This window comes from Antedon bifida, chromosome 5 (genome assembly GCF_963402885.1).
Source record: "Antedon bifida chromosome 5, ecAntBifi1.1, whole genome shotgun sequence".
In the NCBI taxonomy this organism is placed as follows: domain Eukaryota; kingdom Metazoa; phylum Echinodermata; class Crinoidea; order Comatulida; family Antedonidae; genus Antedon; species Antedon bifida.
This window is the reverse complement of record NC_136230.1, coordinates 2,657,007-2,684,473: the sequence shown is the minus strand read 5'-3', so window position 1 is coordinate 2,684,473 and position 27,467 is coordinate 2,657,007. Positions and strand designations below refer to the sequence as shown.

The following is a 27,467-nucleotide window of genomic DNA, read 5'->3' as shown; positions in this document are numbered from 1 at the left end:
TTGTGTAATATCATTTTCTTTTTGCTGTTAACATCTGTGTTCATATTTTCTTTGTTTTCTTCAACTGTGTTTATCTATTTCTTTACATTACTGTTTAACTTGTACGTTCACTATTTTCTTCTTTTCAGTAGCACATTTTACTTTGCTTGCGTTGAAGTCTTCTGTTTGTTCATATTGGTTAACATTTGGCTGATGTATGACGTTAGCAAATCGTCCATTTTGTAACCCTATAATAATATATATCCAAAATATTTTAAACATATTAACTAATAATAACTTAAAAATTAATTCTTAAATTCAGAATAATATGTATTGCGGGTGAGATTATACTTAAGCATGAGACATACACTATATTATAAAAGAATAAAATACCAAACATCTTACCAATGATGTTTCACAAAGTAGCTTGGTGCCTCGGACAAGGTTACCAATCGTCATGTGGAAGTATGTGTTACCACTACTCCAGTTGGAGATCTTGGTGAATGGATAGGTTGCCAGAGTATCCTGTAAAAAAATCCAATTTACATACTGTCTGTCAACTAATATAGTAATATACCATTTATAATTTCCATACATGTTTCATAATAAATAACTGGGGTAATAATTTCGTTATTGTTGATTTTATTGTTTTCCTTCCTCTTATCTCTTTTGAATAAAGAATAAATATGTTTATTGAAAACCAGAAATTCTTCTAGATTTTCTTGTATCAAGGGGTCATTTTCAAGTATTACTATCCAAGTTTTCCAGCAATGTTCAGGTGAATCTTTCTTAATTTAGATCACATAATCCTACCTTTGATTCTGTGTCTATTAAGTTGACACCCAGTTTGTTGATGGCAATCAAGAGGGTCTTTGGATAAGTTGGTTCGGTCGTTTGCTGGAAAAAAAAAGATGGAAAACATATTAGAAAATAAAAAACATAATGCATAGTAGATTAATATCATAAAACAAAAATATGAAGTGAAATACTTAGATTTACATAAAGATAATACTTACCCTGACTTCAAAGAATGCGGAGCCAAATGTAGGCCATCGATAGATGATCTTGAGGAAGGCGACCTTTGCATCATCTCGTGATTTCCCAGAATGCTTGTTGTACGCTGCTACAATGCTCTGATAATCAATACAAGATTTAAGTAAATTAGAGTTCCAGAAATATTTGAGCTTTTTAAAGAAACATAATGTTTAAGTTTAAGTTCAGGCTCAAATTTATTGCCAAATACAGTAATTGAAATTTCTATTCCAAGGTCCTAATGTAGGAATAATGCAAACAAAGTAATACACAGAAGGATTACAGCAGGAATGGCTGTATCGGAGGGTTTCCAAAGACTCACCCTCTTCCAATCATCAGGCGATTGTTGCCGCACCAAATTAGTTGGCAAGAGTTCCTTCATGACCTTTGGAATGTTCTGAAACTCGGACTTATCATCTCCAAACCTGACACGATACTGGAGAGCTGCAAGGTTTGCAGCTTCGTCTTTCGTGCACTTGTGGTAACCTCGGAGAAGCTTCGGCAACTCCTGATGGTAGTGGAAGATGCAATCGGCGTTCGGATCTTTACCGGGAACCGTGTTTGTCCACAGTTTCTTCATGAAGAATACCTGGTAGGTTAGAACCGGCATCGTTCCTAAAAAAAATGCACAATAACATTTAAAATTGTTTCTTAATATCATACTTTTACTAATACTTTCATTTGTATACTCACAGTGAACAAAAGACAAGAGGTAATTCACTGTTTAAAGCTCTGTCTACACTATCAAACTAGTTTGACAAAAAAAGTGTGATGTGCCCAAATATGGTAGTGATATGCTTAAATATGGTAGAGATATGACATCATCATGTACATATATGGGCATGTCACATTTTTTTTTTGTCACATAAAGTTTGATAGTGTAGACAGCAGAGCTTAATACTTTGATGATTTTTTCTACTTTTCTGTTTTGTTTGTATACTCACAGTGGAAAGGACAAGATGTAATTTACTGCTTAAGATGTAGATTGTACTTAACATGGTTACAAATATGATCAAATGAATAGTGTCAATGCTGTACTCACCATCCCTACTAGGCCTAGCCTTCCTGATCCAGTCAGTCAAATGTCTCACAAAATCAAAGAAAAAGTCTCCTTCTGGGACACTAATAACTGCAAGAGAGAAAGAAATTATCAAATAAAAATATTTTATTTATTTTTTATTACACTGAATTTTATATCTAAAGCTGTCTTGCTTCTTTTAAGCCTTGTCTACACTATCAAACTTTATGTGACAAAGAAATGTGATGTGCCCATACAGTATATGCACATAATGATGTCATATCACTACCATATTTGGGCATATCACACAAGTCTGATAGTGTAAACAGAGCTTTAGAAAAGTGTACATCAAAAGGGTTTACTGTACCTTTGTCAGCAATCTTTACAAATAAACTAAAACCCTCGGCTGATTTCAGTCGAAGACGTTGCGCGATGTTTTGACAGAAATCCTTGGCTCTTGTACCGGAGTCAACTTCAAAAGCCTAAAAATATTTACAATTAACATCATTAAAATCAATCTCAATAATTCTAAAATTCAACATAACTACACTAACGGTCAAACTTTTGGTGATAAAAAGGCAAATATTAGAGTTTCAATGTTATGAAAGTTGCTGAACAAATTATAAGCTACTGACCTCATCCGTGTCGTCTGGGAAATAGACCTTATGGAATATCTGTGTCGTCTTGTGAATGATTGCCTCGACCTCTACCAGATGCGGCGGATATTTACGCTGACCGTATCTGATCGTCTTCTGCAGCCTGTGTATACAATCCATGGCCAACTGATGGCGCTTTGAGCGCAAGAACTTTGTTACTTCAGGAAGTAAAGTCTGGCTGCAAGCGAAGATACCAGTCATCAACCACATCAACTCCCAGCCTCGCTCTTCACTGAATCTATTTAAAAAAAACATTTTTTTTTGTATTTTTTATCATTAATAAAGAATTTACAATATAAATATGAAATATATTTGTTAAGTTCAGAACTAACATAACTAAAGCTCTGTCCACACTATCAAACTATGTCGACAAAGTGTGATGTGCCAAAATATGGTAATGACATGCCCAAATATGGTAGTGATATGACATCATCATCACATTTTGTTGTCACATAAAGTTTGATAGTGTAGATAGAGCTTTAGAAGTTGACCACTTCTAAATTATATCATATTTAAGATATACTCATCTTGTGTTAATGTACTGTTCTATGGCATATAAATAAATATTACAAACAAACTTACTTTATTTTATTGTTTGTCAACTGCTTGATAATATGGCAATATATCTCATCTCTTAGAGGCTCGTTCTTTAAAGCGCCCTCAAATATTTGATCGGTGAGCTCATTACCATGTCTGTAGTTTCTCCTGGTAGGATAGTCTCCCATATATTTCATGATAGGTGCAGAAAACATTAAGGATTATATTATAGTGAGATGATTGGATAAAGTATGAATTTAGAATCAGAAATCATTAATTAAATTGGCTTTATAAATGTCTAATATACTTTGCTAGACATTGGAGTGGTGCCTATCTGGTTTAGTCCAACTTAAGGTAGTTAGATGATAATTAAGTAAACAACATTGGAACAGAGCCAAGATATTGGTAGTTAGATAATAATTAAGTAAACAACATTGGAACAGAGCCAAGTTATTGGTAGTTAGATAATAATTAAGTAAACAACATTGGAACAGAGCCAAGATATTGGTAGTTAGATGATAATTAAGTAAACAAGATTGGAACAGAGCTAAGATATTGGTAGTTAGATGATAATTAAGTAAACAACATTGGAACAGAACCGGTCCAACTTAAGATATTGGTAGTTAGATGATAATTAAGTAAACAACATTGGAACAGAACCGGTCCAACTTAAGATATTGGTAGTTAGATGATAATTAAGTAAACAACATTGGAACAGAGCCGGTCCAACTTAAGATATTGGTAGTTAGATGATAATTAAGTAAACAACATTGGAACAGAACCGGTCCAACTTAAGATATTGGTAGTTAGATGATAATTAAAAGGATATCCATAAAAGACTCTGTAGACTCCCTCGCTAGTTCATCGTTGCTCATCAGCTTCTTCAGAAGGGGCTGTCTGATTGGCTCCTTACTGTGACTCCACAACTCGTCTTGATGGCGCCCTCTTAGGGATCTCACAGCTTTGCTTAAGGTTCGTTTTGGTGGCGGCCTGTAAAATATTTGTGTTACAATTGAATTATTAATGTTTGATCAAATGTTTGCCCTGCCCTGACGTAAAGCTACTCCCCAGTAGTAATTACGATTATCAATGTTTGCTAACATATTGTAAGGAATCGTCTTGGTTACAGATGCTATTAATAGAACATACTTGTTAGAAGTGTAGAATAGCATGGTGAAACCTATTCATAGACAGTGAGCAAACACTATTTTTGATATACCTACTTAAATTGAGGTTCCTAGCAATGCAGAGAAGGGATTCTTAATATCAGTTACATACACTTTGTCAAGGCAGACTTGGAAAAGCCACTCCAACCACAATGGTTCTTCAATGTCTTTTTCACAGTCATTTTGAACTGAAGGTGTCTGAAACTTACCTAAAATGATCAATAGCAAACTCTTCTAACGTGTGTGGCTTCTCTGGTGAATCTTGACTGCTGATGGCCATCTCTGATGGTGACATCAATCTTTCAGCTAGTTGACTTCTGTCCATCGTAAAAAGAGCCTAACAAAAAAAAATTATAAAAAGAGCCTATCAAAATATGTTTTCATATTTAAAATATAGAAACAATAAAAAAAGAGCCTATCATAATATGTGCTCATATTTAGAAACAATAATAAATAAGTTAGTAATGATGAGAAAGTTACAAAATAGAAAGTTTAAATATGAAGTTCCCACGAAAAGTTTATTTTTTTGGTCAATTTTACAGTCAACTTTCTTAATACTGGACAAGATTGGGCTGGCCTAATGTGTCTGGTTTCCAAATGTGTTTTTGGGACCTCCTGGACTTCAAGAAAGTCCAGTTTCTGGTTATCAGAGAGTCTGGTATTGGAAGAGTTGACTATATCTAAACATTTCTCATTTTATTGGAACATACCACTATTTCACGGGGAGGTTTAGTCATAGTTGGAAGAACATATACACAGTCAGCAGGGAAGTCTCCTTTCTTGCCTGTCCTATCGTTCTCTCCATAGCACCAGCCACTGTTCATTACAGAGTCTCCGTTCTCATGTTCCAATATGATCAAGTCTCCCTTCTGGAAACTCAAGAAAGATGAACCTTCTCCTAAAAAAGAAAATCACATGTATTTAAGAATTTGCATTTATACTTTTATTTAAAATGTTTATTATTTAGTCACATGTGGCCAAGGATTACCAATAGTAAAGGGGCTATTTTGTGAACCAGTTCACTGGGGTAACCCCCTACTCGTCTCGAATAATTAACTGGGTTCAGGTTATAACTGTGTACACTGGGCCTATGGTTTATCCTCCTTATCCGAGAAGACTTGTTCCACCACCAGAACTAGGAGCGAGTCAGCTTCGAACCCTTGCCAATTTGTTGGCTCTTTAGGTACAGTAAACAGCGCCACTGCCTTAAACCGCTCGGCCATTTATTGTTTCTGATCTGCATTGTGTAAACCTACCTTGGCTAGGGTTGTCCTGTAAAGCTACAACAAATCGTGATTTCTTTTTTAATCCTTCAAGAAATCCTACGATCAAGTCGCGAATGTCTTCTGCATTTGAAGACGTGAACGTAAATTCATCACCTTTGACCGTGAGCAAGGTAAAGCTTTGACCATGAAGTTTACCAGTTCTACAAAACAAAGTTTAAAAGTTTACATCTGTCTGTGCTTTTGATAAAGCTTGGTTCCCACTAGAGACGCAACGCAAGGACGTACACACAACACAAGCGAATTGACCAATGACAAGCGACTGTTCGAATAATCCATCACTTATGATTGGTCAAATCACTTACGTTGCTTTACGTCCTTGCATTGCATTGCTAGTGGGAACCAAGCTTTAAATAAATTAAGCAGCAAACTCCTATGTTAGAAAATACCACAATCAGCCTATACAGTAGCTCCCAGAACACAATGTGAAAATAGCATTGTTATAATCATGGCCATTTGTTGTATACCTTACCTGCTACTAGACACCTGTGTGATTTCTGGGAATGATAATTCAAGCAACACCTGTTCCAAGTCATCTACCACATAAACACCGGTCCAGTTCACAGCCACAATCACATCATTCTTTGGCAGGCTCGGTCCTGAGAATTTATAGGCTTCGTAGAATCGTGAAAAGAGCAGCGGCCATTTAAAGCGAGCGTAGTCCACTACATCTTCTTTGACTCGCATGCCTTCAACGTTATCACGCACATAGTAACTCTGTAAATTATGAATAGAATAGCATATTCCATTATTTATATAGGGGTGTCAGGTATTATGTTTTTTATTAATTTCACATTAGAGACATATAACTTACATTTCTATGTTCTTGTCGAACTAACTCAGCCCATCGTTCAATTGTCTTGGACCCAGTCATTGCACTGTCTGGGATGTACATAGGCAGTAAGCCAATCAGACGATCCGTCACCATCTGAGGACCGTACTCTACATAATACTGCTGAGCTGCTGTAGCGGCCAAGTCAGTATCCTGTCAAAAAACAAATATAAATTTATGGTTTATTTGTTATACATTTTTTTTTATAGAATTTATCCAATGGTAGAGATTATGAGTAACTTTTTTTAATCTCACAGATTTCTTATCTCTACATTTTATTTGAAATTCATTGCAATTATACCGACATTCTTTTAACAGCTTACTCAATTTTAATAATGTATTTTTAATTTTCAAATAAAAAAAAGCGTGATTGGATAACCAATAGTTAACATACCCTATCACATCTGTATTCTCCAAACTTAATCCCTCTGACTACCTGCTGGTAGATGAGGTTTGTGCCAACAGGATCTTCACGGGCATCATGCCACGGAGCAAATATCTCCTTACGGAAAAACAGTCGCCACGGTGCATTGCGCTCCTGGGCTCCTTGTTCTTTTGCGTATTGTTCACATTGTGAGATGGCATCCATGACATGATCACCACCGCTGCCAAGTGAAGACACCTATTAAAAAAATGTGCAATGTGTTTAGCAGTGAGAAAGCAACCTAAATTAGTTATTCTATGGTTGTCTTGAAATTAAAAAAACAATACCGTATATCCTCTGGTATAATCCCACTTAGGGTCTAATCCCACCCCTGCTTTATGTCCCACACTTTTGGCCTTGATGTGATGTTTTTACAAGAAATTCTTACCAATAATTTTTTCTCTGAACCAGGCTTTCCCTGGGTATCCCACCCCTCAAAGTCACCCAAATTTCGTGTTTTAGGGGAGTGAATACCAGAGGATATACGGTATATTTTTTTCTCATGGTTTGTCAAACTACAATAGAAAACAAAAAACAGTACCTTGTCAAAGAGTGCGATGTAAAGAGAGAATCCAAACTGGTCATTAAGTCCAATCTTCTCCGCCAACATCTGGCAGAGTTCTCTTGCAGTCGTTGCGGAGTCTGCTAGTAGAGTCTTTGTTGTGCCGTCCATGAATGTTATCGGCAGCATAATGGGTTTCTTGGATTTTGTGGCCTATAAGATTGTTTAAAATAATGTTATACTGACTAGTGAAAATAACTGATAAAGGATTTACCACAAAGCTTATTCATGTTATATAGCATAGAATGTATTCATAATATTAAACTTTAAAGCTCTGTCTACACTATCAAACTAGCTTGACAAAAAAAGTATGGAAGTGACATTTCCAAATATGGTAGTGATATGACATCATTGTGTCCATTTTTTGTCACATAAAATTTGATAGTGCAGACTAAATTTGACCAACCAACCTGTAGCTCCAACCAGCTTGGAGGTTGATTCCTGGTGCCATTGGCAAACGTCCTTCGCAGTCGTTCTTCACAATATGGTGCATAACCTGGTGGACCCTCACTTATGAAGCAACGCAGATACTTGACAAACTAAAGAGCAAAGTTAGAATAGAATGGGCGATAATCTTTCAAATTTTTACTTCTGATGTTTGTGTAAACTATCAGTATAAAATAATTCATATAATACTGTACTTATGCCTTCTAATAATCTGGAGCATATTAATTGAGGTGTCTTACCCGATCAGTAGGGGCAAAGCATCCAACACAAAGTGAGAGTAGAATCCATCCTCTGGCATGACTTCCTTTAGCTGTGTTGGTACTCAGTTGTTTGCAGATCATGCAGTAAATCTCATCTCTGTGAACAAGAAGGAGATTCAGTTAACATCAGCAGCTTCTACTATGACCAGCAGGCCACCTATATCAATTCTAAAGCTCTGTCTACACTATCAAACTAGTTTGACAAAAAGTGTGATGTGCCCAAACATGGTGGTGATATGCTTAAATATGGCAGTGATATGACATCCTCACGTCCATTTACGGGCACATCATTTGTGTATGTCTAGTGTACTTAAGTTTTTTGCATACAATATTGTGCATTCTGACATAAATATACTATTGCAACATTCACCTATTTATCTTTATATTCTAAAGCAATGTGAGTACAATATTCTCACTCTTACTCTATGATGTATGTATGTTACCTTAACTCTGGTCTTAATATTCCATGTCCAATAATAAAATGTAGTTTTTCCAAATTCGATGTTGGTCTGTCAATAATCATGCTCTGATTCACATCAATTTCTTCGCCGTCTCGGATTCTTTCCGCAACGTCCTGCGAGATCTTTGATTTTCTTTTCAGCGTCAACGACACAAGTTTCCTGCGAACAGTGTTTTTACGTTGTGTAGCTGCAGTAGTACTCATGGATGCCTATAAAAGCAATATTTAAAAGTATGACACATAAAATAATATAGTAACTTAGTACCGTAGTTGTTGTGGATATAAACGGTTACATATAGAACACAGGATTTTGTCTTGCCAAGAAATTATAATAAAACTAAAATCTATTTTAACTTTTAATAAAACTATAATGCTGAATACTAATTATAATTCAAACAAAGACTAGTTTGACAAAAAAGGTGTGATGTGCCCAAATATGGTGGTGATATGCCCAAAAATGGTAGTGATATGACATCATCATGTCCATATATGAGCACATTACATAAAGTTTGATAGTGTAGACAGAGCTTTAGACTTTTTTTTTCTGTTTTTATAAAATTATTTTTTGCAAAGCCATCTTGGAAAAAAACAAAACAAAAACTACAATTAAGCTTCTGTTAGAATTATACATAAAAAATGCAACACAGAATTTGTGCAGATTAAATGACTTGGTTATCATTCACTGGAAGTCAAATATTGTTAAAAGAAAAACATAAACACTATATTCACAATAAAGCAGATAAATAGTATGAGCAAAAAAAAATACAAAAAGAAAGAATGGTTGTAAAAACGAAGTGTTAGTCTACCATTTTGTTGGATCCATATAAACTCCTCTGTGAAAGGTATTTGAAGAGAAGAAAAACAGAAAAAAAGGAAAGATTTAAAAGAAATGAAAACAGTAAAGTTTGAATAATGGAGGAATTTAAATGATTATTGAAAGAATTCATAGTAGAATGTAGAATGGGCTGAAGAGACCATCTCTGCCCTCAAAATGAATCCATTATTTCTCATAAACAAGACACTAAACCAGGGGCCTCAGGCCTCGCGTTACGCCACTGAATCTGACATTCCTGTGCTTGATTCCCGGTGGATAATCTAAGAATGTATCGGAATAATTTGTGGTATAAAAGGTGTATTAATTCATGTAATGTGTAATTATGACCAAGTATAGTACAAGGATGCCTGGATACAACATTTGGGAAAACTTATATAGTAGAATTATTCGGACTGAATTAACAATTTGGATTTACCATATTTCTTTTGTTTGAATTTAGCCTAAATTAGGCGGTGGGATTACATTCGAGGATGGGTAGGTCATATATGGTAACCAACTTACAGCCATAGCAGAATCTTCATTCATATCAGCAAGTTCTTTTTGTCCTCTACTTCTACCCAGTGTGTTGTATATCTTGGTCATCACAGACTTCCCATCCTACAAACAAATATGCATTTCATCAAAATATATTGATATGTAGTTAGACTTCATCAGTTATTGTGTGTTGTTACGATTGGCCTTCTTTCATATACTCTTAATATTATTATTTGGTATTTTCATTTCATATAATTGGTACATTAAAATATTTTCACATTTTATCCTATATATTAATTATTATTATTGTTACCTATTGTATCACACACTAAGCATGTTAACTGGGCCAGTACTAACCTACAATGCAAATTTCTCACTTACCCTATCAGCCAATGCAACAAGGATTGTGTAAATTTCTTAAGTAATTTCTCACTTACCCTATCAGCCAATGAGGATTGTGCTTTTGGTTCAGGAAGATCTCCCATAAATCTCAGTATAGTTATCCACACAGCCATTGCAGCCTGCAAGTAAAACAGAATCACTGTTTTTATTAAATGTACATTTATTATATAGTCAACTTTCCCAATACCGGACACCTTTGTGCTATCTCCACATACTGGTACTGATACTTTGGTAATACAGCATCACATGTGGTGCCTATATCATGTAAGGTTAGGTTACGGGTTACTCTAGATACATGTGAAACATGGAAAATATTCCTATGATACTTCGAAAATAGATACAGTACCGAGAATCGGCTAGTTTTACTAGGTACTATAAAGTCTCAAAGTTCTTAGATTTTCTTTAAAATAATATATCACATCTTCCCCTTTTCTCATTGTTGTATTTATTTTATTTACATAAAAATTAAACAAATAAAACAAAATCATGTTCATACCTGTCGATCTCCTTCATTCTTGAGAGCTAACAGAGGCTCTGTGAGCTTCTTTCTAACGTACGTAGCTGTCGCACCTCCTTGAAAATAGGTGGCGGCAAACTTGGCAAACTTGTAGTCAGAGATGTCTTCCTCCTGATCTGGTAACGGCAGACGTTGGTTAGGGTCATCTGGACCTCTTTCAATGGCTTCCTGCCTTGACCTTTCCAAGTCCTAAATAGATGACATCACAAAATGTAATTGATAAGTTAATTAAAAGGTTTGCTATTGCCTACTGTCTTTTAACAGGTTAAAAATAATAATCTTTTTAAAATTAGGAATGTAAGGAGGTCCTGTCCAAAACTATTGTATATCCAAGTCCTAAAACAAAATACCAATTTCATTAATAAGTTAATAATTAACATTTATTTCAAAACCAGTTTTGTGCTATACTGTCTTTTAACAAGTTAACAATATATTCGACCTTCTCATTTACGTACCCCTTGGTCTGAAATTAAGAAAGAATGTTAGGCGTTCCTGTCCAATACAACTATTGTATATCAACATGTCTACTATTATACTGAAAATAGTCAAACTGCATCACATAAAAATAACAAAATTAAAACCATAAACTACAGTCTATCTGTATGTATTTTCCCACAAAATACAACCAACAAATTTAGAAAAAAAGACCAAATATGGCATGGTATCTACCTCAAAGCCCACTGGTGCTTGTCCACTACTGTTATCTTCCGCAAGAATCTCGCCAAAGACCTCGTCAACAAGGTGTTCATCGCTAATGTCACGATTCCGTCTCTTTTCTGCCTCAACTATTTTCTGGATATTGTCGAGTCGTTCTCGCTTTCTTCTCGATTCAATCTCCGCATCTTCCTGCTCCATTTCAAGAAGACGTGCCTGATGAGATAAAAAATAAAACATTGAAACTGAATCATATATCAATTAATTATTGAAAGATGAGGGCGTATCAATTTGATCTCTGGTGCGTGTGCGTATAATTGAGGGACTAGTGCTCTTCATCCGTACTACGTCGAGAGCTATCCAATCGAGTTTGAACAATACCATGAAAGGGTTTGAATCTTGGTTGTGGCAACTTTTTCTTATTCTCACAGATTTCCTCATCTTTATCGTAATTAATTATTGTTTTACATATCATATAGAGGGCAGTATTTACCTGCATTAGCTTTTCTGCTTCTTCCTTCGCTTGAGCCTTCCCCATTTTTTTCTTCAGTTGCGATTCCATCTTCTTCCTGTATTTCAAAGCTTCTATTTTTCTACGATTCTGAAATAAAACATGTAAATTAAGACGTTTAAACACCAAAATACAACAATGTTTGTCATTTTTATTGAATAAATGTGAAGAGAAATTCATCTACTTACTTCATTTCGGAACTTTCGATATTGTTTCATCGCCAGCAGCATCCTGAATCCAGCTTGAATCTTGACAACGCTACCCAGGTACTTACGAGTTACTCTACGTATTAAGTAACCACGGCAATGAGCCTAACGTAGATAAAAACAAGAAATTTAAAATGCGAGATAATCAAAATGTTTTGTCCATTTAATTAAAATTGTCAGATAAATTGCTGTGTTACAAAATAAGAGTCATTCTACACTTTATTTATACTTCATTCTTTCTTCTAACTTATTAAATTATTATTAAATTATTCTAACTTATTTAATAGTAATCTATTCTCTTGTTTCTTATTTATTCTACAATAAATATTCATAGTTAAATATATACAATTGGTCAGAATGCAATACAAAATAAACATTTTGTTTAGTTAATCACAATTTTGTTTAATTTACAAACCTGGAATAGGTAAATCCTGTGACGAATAAAATGAAACTTGAATGATAGTGTTCTGGACCTCATACAGGCTTGTAACCTCAAGAAACCTTTCCTCATCTAAAAAAAAGGAGATCAAAAGAAACATTTACACATATACAGTATATCCTATGTAAAAGTGTCTATTTGACAGTATACTAATACTAGTATATTAATAAACAGTATAAGTGTACGTAATTTTTTCATTTGAAAATCAAATAGCAACAACATGTCGTTTTTTCATGTTGGCATCAAACCACTTTGAACTCTGATAAACCTACCTTTAAAAAGCGTACTCGATCTGCAAATTTTCTCCAAGAGCGTTGGATGTAGATGGCGCTTCTCCTCATTGCTACGTACCGTTTGCGGTAGAACCATCCACGCACCACCTTCTGTATTATGATACATTTCTCAGCTAAGGCTCGGTCTCTAGCTTGCTCTAACAATAAATCTTGTGCATCCTGTATGTGCATAATATCAGAAATATCAAAATTATTAGTCTACTATCATATTACCAGACACACTTGGGCTCTCCTACTATGTCCGATTTATAACTACTGACTGTATTAATGAAGCCAGTTGCAATTAAAACTTAATGTAAAAAATGATTTAAAAAAGCCATACCTTTAAGAACACTTTCTGAGTTCCCAATTGCCAGTCTTGGCCGCCTAACATTTCGGAGCAGATAGTCTTACTTGCCGCTTTACAGTTCTCTTTATGAGCTGGTTTTATTCCATGTCCAAGTATCCTATACCGCGCTACAAAATCATAGAATGTGTGACGTATTGGATATCCAGCTCGACGTATACTATGAAGAAACGAGATTAAAATATTGTGTTTAATTTATAATTTGTTTATTTCATTCAATATAATTCAATTCAACTTTAATTCAGACAAACTGTCCATATAAAACATATACAGTACATACAATAAAAAATAAAAAGAAAATACAAAGCATTATATGAGGACCAAGATGGAATTAATCAATGTACAATCAATTAAAGGATTGAGTGAGCAAAAAATAAACGTAAAAAGTACCTAATGGTCTCCATCATACCAGAGTAACGCAGTTGCCTTACAACAAGTTCACGCTCAAAGAACTGGAGGAAAATAAAATGATGGTAATAATTAGTTTGAAGTATTATCATCAAGACAAAATGTCAAATCTTTTATTTCCTAGATATACAAATAGTATCTTGGTTTAACAAAGGCAATCTAACAACAGGATGCCGAGTTCCGGAGATCAAAGGGTTTATCTGTGGCTGCGGCACGATCAGGTCCATGCCTCAATACAGACAATGTGCGCCGCAGAGAATATGTACATAGTACAGTACTGTTGGTATTTGTTGCAGCCAGACATAAGATCAAAGAACTGTTATGAGTTTCTATCTTAGCAAAGCAAGCTCAGTGTCCTGTTGTTAGACTGCCTTGGTTTAACTGACTTCAGTACCATAGTCTCAACTTACGCTTGGCTTCTTAAACTCATTAGGTTTGATACAACGCACAAAGAATGGTTGGCATGCGTTAAGCGTCTTCATAAGCGCATCAAGTGATTTCTTAAATTGCGCTCCTAACGTTGAGGACGTCTTCCTGGTGTCCCTGTTAGATTCCAGATCAGTCTTAAAGAGCATTTTTAGGAAACCATTTTTGCTCTTCTTAATTAATTCTAAAAAGTCTGGGCTAAATGTGTCTCTGTTCTTGTCCAGGAAGCCTGAAAGACAAAATCAAAGCCTTTTTATTTATCCACAAAACAAAACAAAAAAATGTATTATTTAGTTTATGTAAGTCTAAAATCTAAAGATGCAATAAGTATTGAATTAATTAAATTCATTGACCATTATGGATTTCCCCTTTTGATTGGCATCTATTCAAATGGCTATAATCAACTCTTTTCCCTTCATTCATAGTTTGGTAGCAGTACCATAACTTACCAACAGTTTCATAGAACACCTGTCCCGCAAAATGGTTAATTCCAAATTGTGTTCCTGCTGCGGACCGAGCCTTTACGTAGAGTGGGTTTTTACTGTGTTGTTGATTTAATTTCTGTAACATAGTCTTGTCTGTACCCTGTTAAGTTAAAACATACAATATGATCACATTCTGCAATACAGACACATTTCTTTGGGTTAATGTGAGATTTGATTCAACATGCTACATATTGGGGTTTTAATTTTACACCTTATTTCACACAAGAGTGTGAAACAGGCTCTATAACATGGAATATAAAAGAATCAACGAGGGAGAGAATGTTTGCAAATCTTACCCTTGGAAAGCGACTTTCTTCATCAACGAGCGCAAGGATGTTAAGCGGTTTGACAGCTATCATGTCCAGTGTTTCTTGGTTGTCAACAAACTGGATATGTTGCCACTCGATCCCTTCTCTTTCATACTCTTCCTACAATAAATAGAGAAATCATTTTCTACAAAGCAAACCTAATTATACAGGTATGGAACGGAATCGGTCCAGTGCCCAGAGAAAAGTCAGAGCTATGTTACATTTTTCAATACCAAACACATGTTTTGTATGGAATTTGGAATGAGTAAAACTCTGTCTACACTATCAAACTAGTTTGCCAAAAAAAGTGTGATGTGCCAAAAGATGGTAGTGATATGCCCATATATGGTAGTGATATGACATCGTCATGATCCATCCATATATGGGCACATCACATTTTTTTTTCACATAAAGTTTGATAGTGTAGACAGAACTTTAGTGTGAATGGTTCTATTCTTAGACACTACTCATTTTTCATACGTTTTCCAGGCTCAGTGTGAAATCAGGTTTACAATATAAGGGTGGAATAGTTTATATATATAGATTAAAAACTAAATGTATTAAATACATTACCTGTTCAAGTTTGAAAATGTGCTGAACGAAGAATTGTTGCAGATTCTCATTTGCATAATTTATGCACATTTGTTCAAAACTGGAAAAATAACAAATATCAATATAAATATTAATAGTACAAAACAAATACACAAACTCAAACATATGCTATTTTAAACAAAATCAATACTTGTGAGAATTTAAACATATCTAACAAATTGTATTGAATACATAAAATAATATGGAGAACTATATAGAGAGGCTTAATATCAATTGATGTGTTAACTAAGTTTCAATATAATAAAACAGCTAAAAACTCCAAGAGAATGAGGGAATAATCATATCAAACATTTTAACATAAAAAATCACAAATTTTGGACAATCAATAAAAAAACTACACTATATTCTTGTTTTATGCTTTACAAAAAAATGTGTTTACCTGTTTTTTCCAAAATTCTCAAATCCAAAAATGTCTAGCACACCGATACTCAAACGTAAATCTTTGGAGCTCGTTTTGGCGCGATATGTAGCATCGTTTACTTTTCTCACAACCCAGATAAACATGCGTCCATATATGGCTTTGACAAACGCATCTCGCATGTCAATAGCCTTTGCTTTGTTGACAGGAGATACAACTACTTCTCCGGCAGCTACCGTTCGTTTTGTTGACAGAGCTGTCTCTAAAGCATTCAGGTCAACCTGTAACAGAAACAGACAGTATGTCAAATTCATTTAATCTCTCAGTTATAATGAGTCATATTGCAGAGATTATTAAACATTGGTATGGCTAAGACATAATCCTAATAGTCTGTCAAAATAGATACCAATAAGGCGTTCATAATTTCCGATTTTTAGCTCTCAAAAAACAGTGCTCCCCATCTCTAACTCTGCGCCCCTAATTCCTAATATGAAAAGATTGCGAATATTGAAGCTGAATGTAGCTACTGCAATGAATCCTTACTAACCTCAAGAATTTTGGCGACTGCTTCTGTCTGTTTGTGACTCCTGAAGCCAATGGCATCCAAGTTCGATGTCTCAATGGCGTCATATTCAATGTTTCCGAACTCTAGAACGGATGCAAGAAGTTTCATGACTTCCCAGATCTCACCGTCACTGAAGTTGAGCACTTTCATGGCAGATCGGATGTCTGCAAAGTCTTTGACATCATCACGACCGTCACAAACCAGACAGTTTCCCTACAAAATGAAAAAAGTGAATTTTAGTTTTCATCTCCATTTATTATCAATGGACCCATCAGGTCTAATGCTTAAGCGTGTTCCCACTACCAATGCAACGCAATCATAAGAAAATGCGCATCCAATAGTTGTGCTTGCACCCATCTGCATGAAACCAAACCCGCTTGGTTGCAATTCGACTTGACTACGTGCTGTGTACTATGTTTCTCTTGCGTTTGCTTTACATTGTTGCGTAAAATCAAACTGAATTGATTTCCTTTAGCGACTGTTTGTAGTACTTTTTCTTCAGTTTCCACTCGTGATTACACAATACAGCATTTTGCATTGATACATTGCTGTGTTGCATTGCATCTCTAGGGGGAATCATGCTAAAAAGGGAAACATTTTACACTTTTCAAGAAAATATTTAAAGTAGTACCTGAGTAAGATAGTAATAGTCCTCTGCCTTGGTAAGACCCAGTTGTTGTTTCTCGTTAGATGACATACCAGCAAGCATACAGTAAAATATATGATAATTACGTTCCTCTTCCAGTTGGCCGATAATTCGTGACTTCTCGAGCAGATATTGCTCAATTTGAGCGCCCTCTATTGCTCCTTGCTGATTGAAGTGAATGTCAATATATTTTCCAAATCTACTAGAGTTGTCATTTCGTATAGTTTTGGCGTTTCCCAGAGCTGTTTTTGGAGGAATGAGAGAATATATTTTAATATTTGCAGCATTGTAAAGAAGGAATTCAGTTGAGACTTAAGAGATTAGTGACAGCTGGTTCTATTACAATGGTAATCATTTGTTTGAGTGGGAACTCATTTGTTGAGTGGGAACTCATTTGTTGATTGGGAACTCATTTGTTGACTGACTGAGAACACATTTTTGGACTGAGAACTCATTTGTTGACTGAGAACTCATTTGTTGACTGAGAACTCATTTGTTGACAGAGAACTCATTTGTTGACTGAGAACTAATTTGTTGAGTGGGAACTCGTTTGTTGAGTAGGAACTCGTTTGTTGAGTGGGAACTCGTTTGTTGAATAGGAACATGTTTGTTGATTGGGAACTCATTTGTTGAGTGGGAACTCATTTCTTGAGTGGGAACTCATTTCTTGAGTGGGAACTCATTTCTTGAGTAGGAACTCATTTCTTGAGTGGGAACTCATTTCTTGAGTGGGAACTCATTTCTTGAGTGGGAACTCATTTCTTGAACTTAAGTGTGTTCTGAACAGTGAGTCCTTAATCAAATACAGCAAATGACTGAGTCATAATTTTAATATCTCACCTTCTAGGATTGGATTAGATTCAAGAATCTGTTGCTCAATCCACGAGTGTTGAGCACTGACTGCAGCTAAGAATTGGAGGATAAGCTTAGTGTTCTCAGTCTTGCCTGCTCCACTCTCACCACTATAAGAGAAGATTACATAACATTATAGGAAAAGACAATGCTGGAGATGTAAGGCTTGTCCATCACATTTCTTTGTCACATAAAGTATGTTAGTGTAGACAGAGTTTAACGTACCTGATGATGACACACTGGTTTTGCTGCCCTCGCAGCATGCGATAGTACGCATTATCAGCGATGGCAAAGATGTGCGGTGGTTTCTCACCAATCTTTTTATCTTTGTACTCTGTGATCTGTTGACCTGTGTAGATTGGTAGGATCTGGTAGGGGTTCACTGCTACTAGAATGGATCCAGTGAAAGTCTTTAAAAAATATACAAGAGAAAATAGGTGATTAAATGGATCCAGTGAAAGTCTTCATAAGATATAGGAGAATATGTATGATTGAGACAATAGTTAGAATCTACAATTAAATAGTTCATTTTAGAACATTTTATTTTATATTGCAAATGTATGGCTTTATGCATTCAGCAATTTGTGCTACTAAATTAATAAAAAGTTAAAATATATTTGCATTCAATTCAATTCAATTCAATTCAACTTTATTTCAGACAAACTGTCCATATGAAACATATAAATACAATAAAAAATAATACAAAGCATTATGGGACAACCGTCATGGAGAGAGGACTAATAATTATTTGTTGACAACCTAATAATAAATATCCAATTCTGTATTAGTTTAATTTAGTCTAATACATATTTTGTTTAGATATATTGTCCCCCAAAAATCATGAAAAATAAAGATTTATAAATCAGATTTTTAACAGCCCATTTTGCAGTTTTAATGAAGAACTTCCATTGAAAAAAAAACAACAAAAATAATTATTTCACTTATAAAAAGTCAAAAGAAATGGTTAATTTTAACCAAAAACCATTGTCTGACAGACAATTTAAGTATTTTTTGCTTTAAATTTTTTTTTTTTCAGGTAAATACATTTTTTTCGATCCAGTTTTTGTTCAAAGTGTTATTTGACATTAAAATGGCATATTCAACACAAAATTTAAAAACAAAAATTGTTTACGGGAACAATATATCTTGAATAATAATAGAGTCTGTTATCTAACAACTATTTCTCTTCTGATATTAACTTGACTACATATATTACTGGGGATGACATAAATTGTCAGTAACAAAATAAAAGATAAATTCATCAAATCTACTCAAGATGATCACAAAGACAGCACCTGCTAATACTTTCACTGTCATTTAATAAATACAAATTCAATTGATTTGTAGAAAGATACACAGCCAATGGCAAAAAGGATGAAAACATGTTTATATAATATTGCTAGCGAGGGGTCGAGACGACGACAAGATGGATTGTATATATCTATATTTTTTTCTTTAAATTTTCAGACATTATATCTTCAAAAAATCTTAGAATTCTTCACAAAATAAATATAAATAAATAATAATAATTGCTTATATAGCGCTTTTCCACGTTGAACAAAGCGCTTCACATTATGATTAGGCCTACAATTTTGATTTACAATTTTTAGATATAAAAATAAAGATCTCTATTAATTCAAATAGGAAATAAATACATATATATATAATATAATAAATACAAATCTTGTCATATGAAGTAAGTATATAACAAAAATAATACATATCTCTACGTTTGGTTTATGATCGTACAATATGCAGAAATTAGATTTTTTATTGACTTTTTATTACTACAATACAAATTGAGAAAAATCAATATTAGTCTGACTCTTTTAATTTGATCCCTGGATTCCTGGGAGGTGACAAAAGCAGAATAGAACGATGAGATGGTCCCTAGATGCAGGTGTTATATGCTCATTTGAAAATAGTGTAGTCATTTTATTTTTATCGTAATATAAAACTTCTTTTTCCTATGGATACTTACGTATATCAAGTTTTCTTGATATCTGATCAACAAATTACGCAAGATTCCAGCTTCGTGGAGATCCCCTAAACGTATCATGTCCTCAACCCCCTCTATGGATGTAATGTGCATCATCCGCAGCTTCTGTGCCAGGTCTGCTGACATCCAATGATCCTGAAAAAATTAAAAAAATTAATAATTGAGAAAAATTATCAGACTGTTTTAAATGATGAAGAAACCCATACATTAAAAGAAAGTTACAGAAAGTAACTAGCTCACTATTAGACTCATTTTCTTGAAAAATTCAAGCTCAAAACTTACATAAAAAGTGTTATTATAATAAATTAATAAAGATTACTGATGTCATAAGAAACTCTTAAATTATGAATCATGAATTACAGGAGAGGGGGAAGGAAATACACGCATGAAGTTTTCCAAACTACATTAGAAGTCTTTATATTTTTGAGGCAGTAACGTGGTTCGATGGAGAATAAATGTATTGTCCAAATAGAATTAGGAATAATTGATTACCTTGCCCTCGTCATCTTGCAGTTGAAGTTGACCTGAATCAGCAATCTTGACCCGAGCGCCAATGGGTACATCATTTGACTGTTTCTTGTTCTGTTTTCGTGGATCTTCCAGCCACACATAATCACCCTGTAAACAAATCAATCATTTTACACAATTCCTATGATTCATAGAGGCCTTTGACAACCCAGTGGCTTGAAAAAAGATTGTTCCCTTTTCTTGCAAAAACCAGACGACTGTTTCTTGTGGCTACATCACTCAGGCCTTTTCTTTTGAGAACACACTCCTAAACTGCCCTTGAGGAGTGCGATTTACAACATGCTTAAATTTGGTAAACTTCTACACACCAAAATACAAACAGCACACCTACAGCACCCCTGAATGTATTGAGGAGTGCAAATTGTAGCACACCTACAATTTTAAAAAGACAAGGCCTGCATCACTGTTTAAGTATGCACCTTAAGGTGTGTGTCAGTATCCAACTATAATTTCTCTTCAATTTAATTATTCATAGTTATGTACAGATGTGATGATTGCTATACTAATACCTGATTCACACATACAACACAAATGTAACAAATTGTAAATGGAATCTCAAGTTTTATACACTTACTGAATTAAAGTGCTTTCACACGCTAGTTTGTAATGAAATCGCCGTGTAAAAAACTGTGTGATACCACTATATTACAATTTGTAAGACTTTTATGTGAATCAGATTGGAATGTCAATAATCAAACATCAATATCACTAATAATTGATTATCATCAACAATTTTGGTGATTTCTCTGTAATCTTGGGGTCATCTGACTTTCTAGAATTTAAATCTCACAGGTTTTGAAAACTACTAGAATTGTAATTTTCCATAAATTCCATTACACTACTAATAACTCTACAAAAATACAATAGCATGTCCCTGTATTAGCAAAATTCATTCATTCAACAAATATCGTAACAACACAATTTTGTTGAATGTGCTCAGTGGAGCGTGCGATGGTGGTTTGTGACACCTCTTGCCACAGTACCTCTGATCACGGTTGAACGCACACAAATGACTACTCCCTTCTAGTAAGGCTGTCGCTGTGCGTTGGTGCTAGGATTAGTGCAAAAAGGGTGTGTGTCATTATTTGATGATGACGGATTTAACGGAATTCCTTACTTCGTAGGGAGACCTAACGTAATAAATACATGCATAAAATTAGGTATATTTCATCCCTTTTTGGTACGATATTCTGGCAAAGAATATACCCATCTGAATACATATTTAAAAAAGAGAGACAACTTTTTTGGGACCTACAGTAAGAAAAGCTACCGTACTGAATATATATTATAGTCTCTGTGCATGCATTACTGTTTTAACCATTTACGAAGACTTATTTGTTGAGAATTTGATACCAATACTTGCAGGTATTCCATATTCTAGTATCTATTGACATTAAAGGCAAAACTTAATTGAAAATCTATTTTCTTTGTAACAGTGAATTCATGCTTATCTATGATAAACATTTACTCCGCATCAATCAATAACAAAAAGGTAAATAAATGGTCGAAGCAAGGGCAAAGGTTTTTGCCATTTTAGTCAATTTAGATACAGTCACTGTACAGTATAATGCGGAAATTACACCCAAGCCGGTAGACACAGTGAGGGAGGGTTCAAAGTGTTAAACAATTAACCGTTCGTGCCCTTTTAAAATAGAAATTATGAAATACTGTAGACTTAGATGTTTTATCCCCCAAAAACATGAAAAATGAATGTTATTTTATAGTTTTAATAAAGTTAATCACTTCAGCAGAAAAAAAAACAAAAACAAATAATGTTTTTACATATAAAATGACAAAATAAATGGTTAAATTCAACCAAACCCCATTTTTACCATTTTTTGCTATAAATTATGGTTTTTTCAGGTAAATACATTTTTTTTCGATCCAATTTTTGGTCAAAGTGGATAGCTATTATGTTACATTAAAATGGCATATTCAACAAAAAAATGTTTAAGAATTATTTTTTCAGGGGGACAATACATCTTTAATTATCCTAGCTCCTGATTACTTTTTTTTAGCAAATACAGTAAGTCCCCCGTAAAAAAATAAGGGCTACGGACTTGATTGTCGGAAACATTATGTTTTTGATAATAATGTTGCAAATTTTAGTTTTTACCATTAGACAAAAAAGAAAATGATAACTTGGTTTGTCAATGAATGTAAATACATTTTCATGTTAAAATATTAATTACTTCACAACATATGTTGCGCATCTTTGATTGTTATTTGATATTAGGATGTTATTATAGGCTTCTAATATATTCATTGTTCATTTATTAATATGGTAAGGTTATCAAATTACTGAAAATGCCAATATTGACAATTACAGTCTTAATATGTGGAAGGTAGTCAATGTACTGTATGCAAAAAGAATTGGACTTTAAATTGTATTCTGTAATTGGTCTACGGCTGTTGGATGTGATTGAGAATAAAATAAATAAATAAATTGAGGTGGCAGAAGTGAAGTACTGTACACATCAGAGGTGGAAACAGGAAAACATTTTATATTAAAAAAATTGATTAAAAATACTTTTATTTTAGCTGTCAAAATGGGGGAGCACGCACCCCACGCTTTACCCCCTGGATCTACCCCCATGCACGTTATCAATCAATCAATCAGACTTATATAGCGCCAGTATCCATAAAAATGTTCAAAGGCGCTTGAAAGTTAAACAGGAAATGCTTCTGTGTACAAGTGGGGTTTCAGTCGTATTTTGAAGGTGTTGACGTTTTCTGATGTCTTTATGTTTTTACATTATAGTCTTAATTTGGTAGTATTATACACTGTATAAAGAAATTAGCAATTCAGGTAGGAGAGGTTGCTAAGGAAACGTACACACCCTCTACAGTATGCTTTTCCTATCCACTATTCTTTAGAATCAGGTAAAATTTTAAGTTTGTGAGCTCAAGTTGAATTGAAGGTTAGTTACAAATAAGTAAAATGTTAAAATGTTGTCAATAAGTCTCAAGAATTAAGAAAATTAAACGAAACTGAAATTAAGCAGAGCTATAGAGTAGGGAGTGACTCATATTAAACAGTAAGTCTGTCCTTTATGTTATTTACTTACTTACTGACTGGTATCAGTGGTATTATATTATATGTTAACCCCTTGACAGTATGTGCTGGCTATTGTTTGCCAAATGGGCAGTCCTAACAACTCTGCTACACGTTTTACATACATCAGTTGTGTCTTGTGATTTGCATTTAGGATTAATTTTGGCCAATATACAGTATATAACAAGAAAAATACAGAAAGAGTGATAAATTTGATGTATGAAAAACTTTCTGCAAGATTTGAACCTGGCCCTCTTAATGACATACTGCACCATACCATTAGACCAGAATCAGTGATTTCACAGATTTACTATTCATATTATGCACAGTACTGTAATTAAATGCTATTTTGTAAAAGTTATTCTGAAAAAAAAACCCATCAAAACTTACTTTAGTTAAAACGACCATTGTTGCTGTCAGATGTAACCATACATGTGTACCAAAATATTGCCTCTCTTTGGAGAATGACAGGAGCTTATTACAGCTTTGAGATCAACGTGGTATTGATGCCTGAGATGCTCAAAAGACCAGATATTTGATGCGATTCAACTCTAACAAGACCAAATACATTTCATAAGAAATCAACATAATAATAATACGAATTTGTAATGCGCCAATTCCAGCAGTAAGTGATCAAAGGCACGGTGTATGTGAGAGCTTAATTTGAAAGAAAAAGATGAGTTTTCAAGGCAGATTTAAAGGCGATAGTAGAAGAACATGATCTAATAGAAGCAGGTACAGTATAAATAAAATATTTCAATTCCATAAGCAGAAGTAAGTAAGGTGCTTAGGCCATACGTTTTAGTGTTAAAAGTCAGAATGGAAAGAAGATTTTTTGAAGACGAGCGAAGGCGACGGGAAGGTATGTGAAGATCAGGAAGAAGGTCAGAGAGATATGAAGGGGATTTGAACGAGAGAACATGATGTGCATTGTACTTTATGAATAAATCTATGAAAACTGCTTTCATTTTAGAAACATTTTTGTCAACGATTCTTTTGACTGTTTTGTCTGTAGGCTTATACAATAATGTATTTTTTTTTTATTTGGTGAAAACTGTTTTATCCATTCTGTACAACTTTCTATGTATTTTTGAATATTTTATTGGTGATAATGATAGATTACAATAATACTAAATTACTGCACTTGCTCCGATATTAAATTATATACTTTTTTTAACTTACCAAATAGATATTATTATTAAATAATATTTTCTTGAATTATATTACTATTTTATATTGCCAATTTTGGCTGGTAAATTGGTCAGCAATTTATAGGTACAATACTATTAATGATTTGTCACAACTTCCAGGTTCTGCTGGACCTAATACCTGTAGCCTATTGGGGGAGACTTGGGAGGTCTGACATGCATCACAGGTTACCAGGAAATACTACAGCTACTATTTAATAATGTTGCACTTTAATTTTAAAAGGTACTACAGTACCTGAATTATATTTCTTTAGTATAAAAGTTTTCTGAACTTTTTAACAAATTGCTTATCATTATTAAATGGTTCATTGTTACAAAAACATTTCCCACAATTCTTAGAATTTATAATTGGTGTATTTGATACTTTGAGTATACTTTACCAGTTATTTAGTAAGCAGAATAGTCTCAGCATTTACAAACAACAAACAAGCTTATATTGAATCATAAGTACACAACATATTTTCTGTTGAGCACAAAGTTTTCTGAATTGAATGCCAGCATATACAGCTAATATACATGCATTAATGTCCTTTGAAGTGGGGTTGAAATATTAGTTGAATGATAACTATAATCAGCAAAATATTTAATACAATTAACCTATGACATATGACCTATCATCGTCTAATCAAATAGTTTTTTAGGATATGTATTTTATTAGAATATGTTTACAGCAATGTATCAATGTACTTGAATTGAATGATTATGGCCTACAGTACTAAAGTATATACTTTGTACTCTAGAGCAAAGGTCAATAATCGATACAAGTAAAACACAGAAATTCACAAAAAGTGATTTGAAAGAAATATCTAAACAACATACTGTATTAAAAGAATCTACAGTGCTGGATCCAGAGGGCTATACACCATGCCATTGGCAAATTACAGTACCACAATCTGAATTAGATTTAGTGGTGGACCAGTGGAGAATAGGGCGCACTTCCTTCTAACATTTATTTATCTAGGACAATAAAATAATTAATTTTGATATCAACACAGTACACAATTTATTAAATTCTGAGTGTTCTAAAGCTCTGTCTACACTATCAAAATATTTGACAAAAAAGTGTAATATGGTAGTGATATGACATCATCATGTCCATATATGGGCACATCACATTTTTTTGTCACATAAAGATTGATAGTGTAGACAAGGCTTTAATGTTATTGTTATTAGTGTCCTATTTCCTTTTTATCTCTACGCCCTCATTTATGAGAAAATTCTTGATCCAGCACTGTAAAAATATTGGTTGGATGTGTTCAGTTTGCCATCTTTTATAGGAAAACGCAATAGTAGTAAATCTTGTTCACGTAACGGCACTTTCTCTCAGACACGTTAAATAATTGTGCATTATTATATAATTATATAAGTATTAAAGTATAAATTGGAATGTACCTGTTTACCTGCCACAGATGAAGAAACTAATAAATAACAAACGTTATATAATTTATCATTAGTCATGTAGTGACAAATAAAACACTAATATAATAATATTTACCTCAGATATGGCATAAATGTCCCCAAACTGCCAAGTCATAAATCGAATAAAAAATATCCACAACCGGTCTCTAGATAAACGTTCACCAGTCAGAAAGGGTTGGACCATAAACGATAAACCTTTATAATAAGCTACAGTTGAGTTACGCTACACTGAGCTCAAACCATAAAGACTTATACAAACACAAATAAAATACTCATTCTGGTATTCAGTATATGCAAATTACCTCGTTGATGACTCACCTACAGTGGGCTAGACCTGCCTTTTTGCACCCTGATTGTATTTGTGCGGTAGCCGTTACGTGTGCCGTTTGTTCAACAGGTATTGATTGTTAATGAGTTGCTGTTTAATTTCCACTGTGGAGAAAGAGAGAGAAGAATGAGGGGGCTATAACCATAATAACTAATACACATGACATGTGAAATGAATACAGGTATGAAGTACGATTTACAATCAAGTACACATAGATCCATTATGCATATGCTTGCCCAAAGTCTTTATTGTCGTTTTCACGAGCACCACTAGTCGCCAATTTCTCACAACATCTCCAAATATTTGGTCGACACATAACTTTCTATTGTCCCCATTTATCCTCATGGTTGTACTGGTTTTACTCTAGTCGCAATAATATGTGGTATTTTTGTACGGAGAGCCGCTAGCTAAAATAAAGAAAGTACTAACCAAAAAACACATTATCCTATACATAATATAGGTAATGAAAAGACGATGATGGGATAGCGTATCTAGCGCAACGAATGAATGACCGATTTCAACCGCGACCTAAATAGGCCTTGTCACCGTTGCTTAAATTTAAACTATATTTTAAAGGCTAACAACATTCAACCTCACGATGGTGGGGAGGTCACTGCTGCCAGGAAGACAAGGCATTCTACTTACCTGTACTGTACACTTAGCCGCCGCCGCAACCTGCAGAATGTGGGTAGCAATTACCTAGCTAGAAGAGGCCTGTTAGGTAGTTTATATGCTAGGGCCTAACTAGGCAGTAGGCCTACACGGTCCTAAGTCTATACTAATTAATAAAATATATTATATCGATGTAAGACTACAAGTAAAATGCAAACAATAAAAAGAGATGTAATTCATCAATACACCCTTACTCCCTAAAAGGGCCGAGGTGGGTCTAAGCTTAGTTAGTAAATAAAAAATTCACCAACCTCTCGTGCAAAAC

At 34.1% G+C, this 27,467-nt stretch overlaps 1 protein-coding gene across 3 annotated transcripts; it reads right to left on the bottom strand.

Annotated features, from left to right (window-relative positions):
- Positions 1–131: 131 nt before the first annotated feature.
- On the bottom strand, positions 132–26,522 carry LOC144843159 (myosin-VIIa-like). 3 transcript variants are annotated; one of them, XM_078699881.1, is made up of 44 exons: positions 26,505–26,522; positions 23,966–24,126; positions 20,485–20,610; positions 19,975–20,127; positions 18,219–18,403; positions 17,982–18,103; positions 17,127–17,383; positions 16,478–16,708; positions 15,952–16,211; positions 15,534–15,612; positions 14,949–15,080; positions 14,617–14,752; positions 14,152–14,396; positions 13,724–13,785; positions 13,310–13,493; positions 12,967–13,146; positions 12,671–12,766; positions 12,238–12,360; positions 12,032–12,139; positions 11,554–11,754; positions 10,864–11,073; positions 10,403–10,486; positions 9,993–10,088; positions 9,463–9,489; positions 8,640–8,866; positions 8,176–8,293; positions 7,900–8,028; positions 7,469–7,642; positions 6,898–7,125; positions 6,486–6,656; positions 6,144–6,388; positions 5,645–5,814; positions 5,099–5,286; positions 4,598–4,725; positions 4,052–4,212; positions 3,268–3,424; positions 2,665–2,923; positions 2,397–2,511; positions 2,054–2,140; positions 1,334–1,626; positions 996–1,112; positions 793–876; positions 385–504; positions 132–227 (listed from the first exon to the last, which is right to left on the bottom strand). In XM_078699881.1, exons 2-44 carry the CDS (start codon positions 23,981–23,983, stop codon positions 138–140), a joined length of 6,576 nt encoding a protein of 2,191 aa, XP_078556007.1. In that variant the 5' UTR covers positions 23,984–24,126; positions 26,505–26,522; the 3' UTR covers positions 132–137. The 3 variants fall into 3 exon arrangements, with proteins under 3 accessions (XP_078556007.1, XP_078556006.1, XP_078556008.1); XM_078699880.1 differs by lacking the exon at positions 26,505–26,522 and adding an exon at positions 26,279–26,439; XM_078699882.1 differs by lacking the exons at positions 9,463–9,489; positions 26,505–26,522 and adding an exon at positions 26,279–26,439.
- Positions 26,523–27,467: the final 945 nt, after the last annotated feature.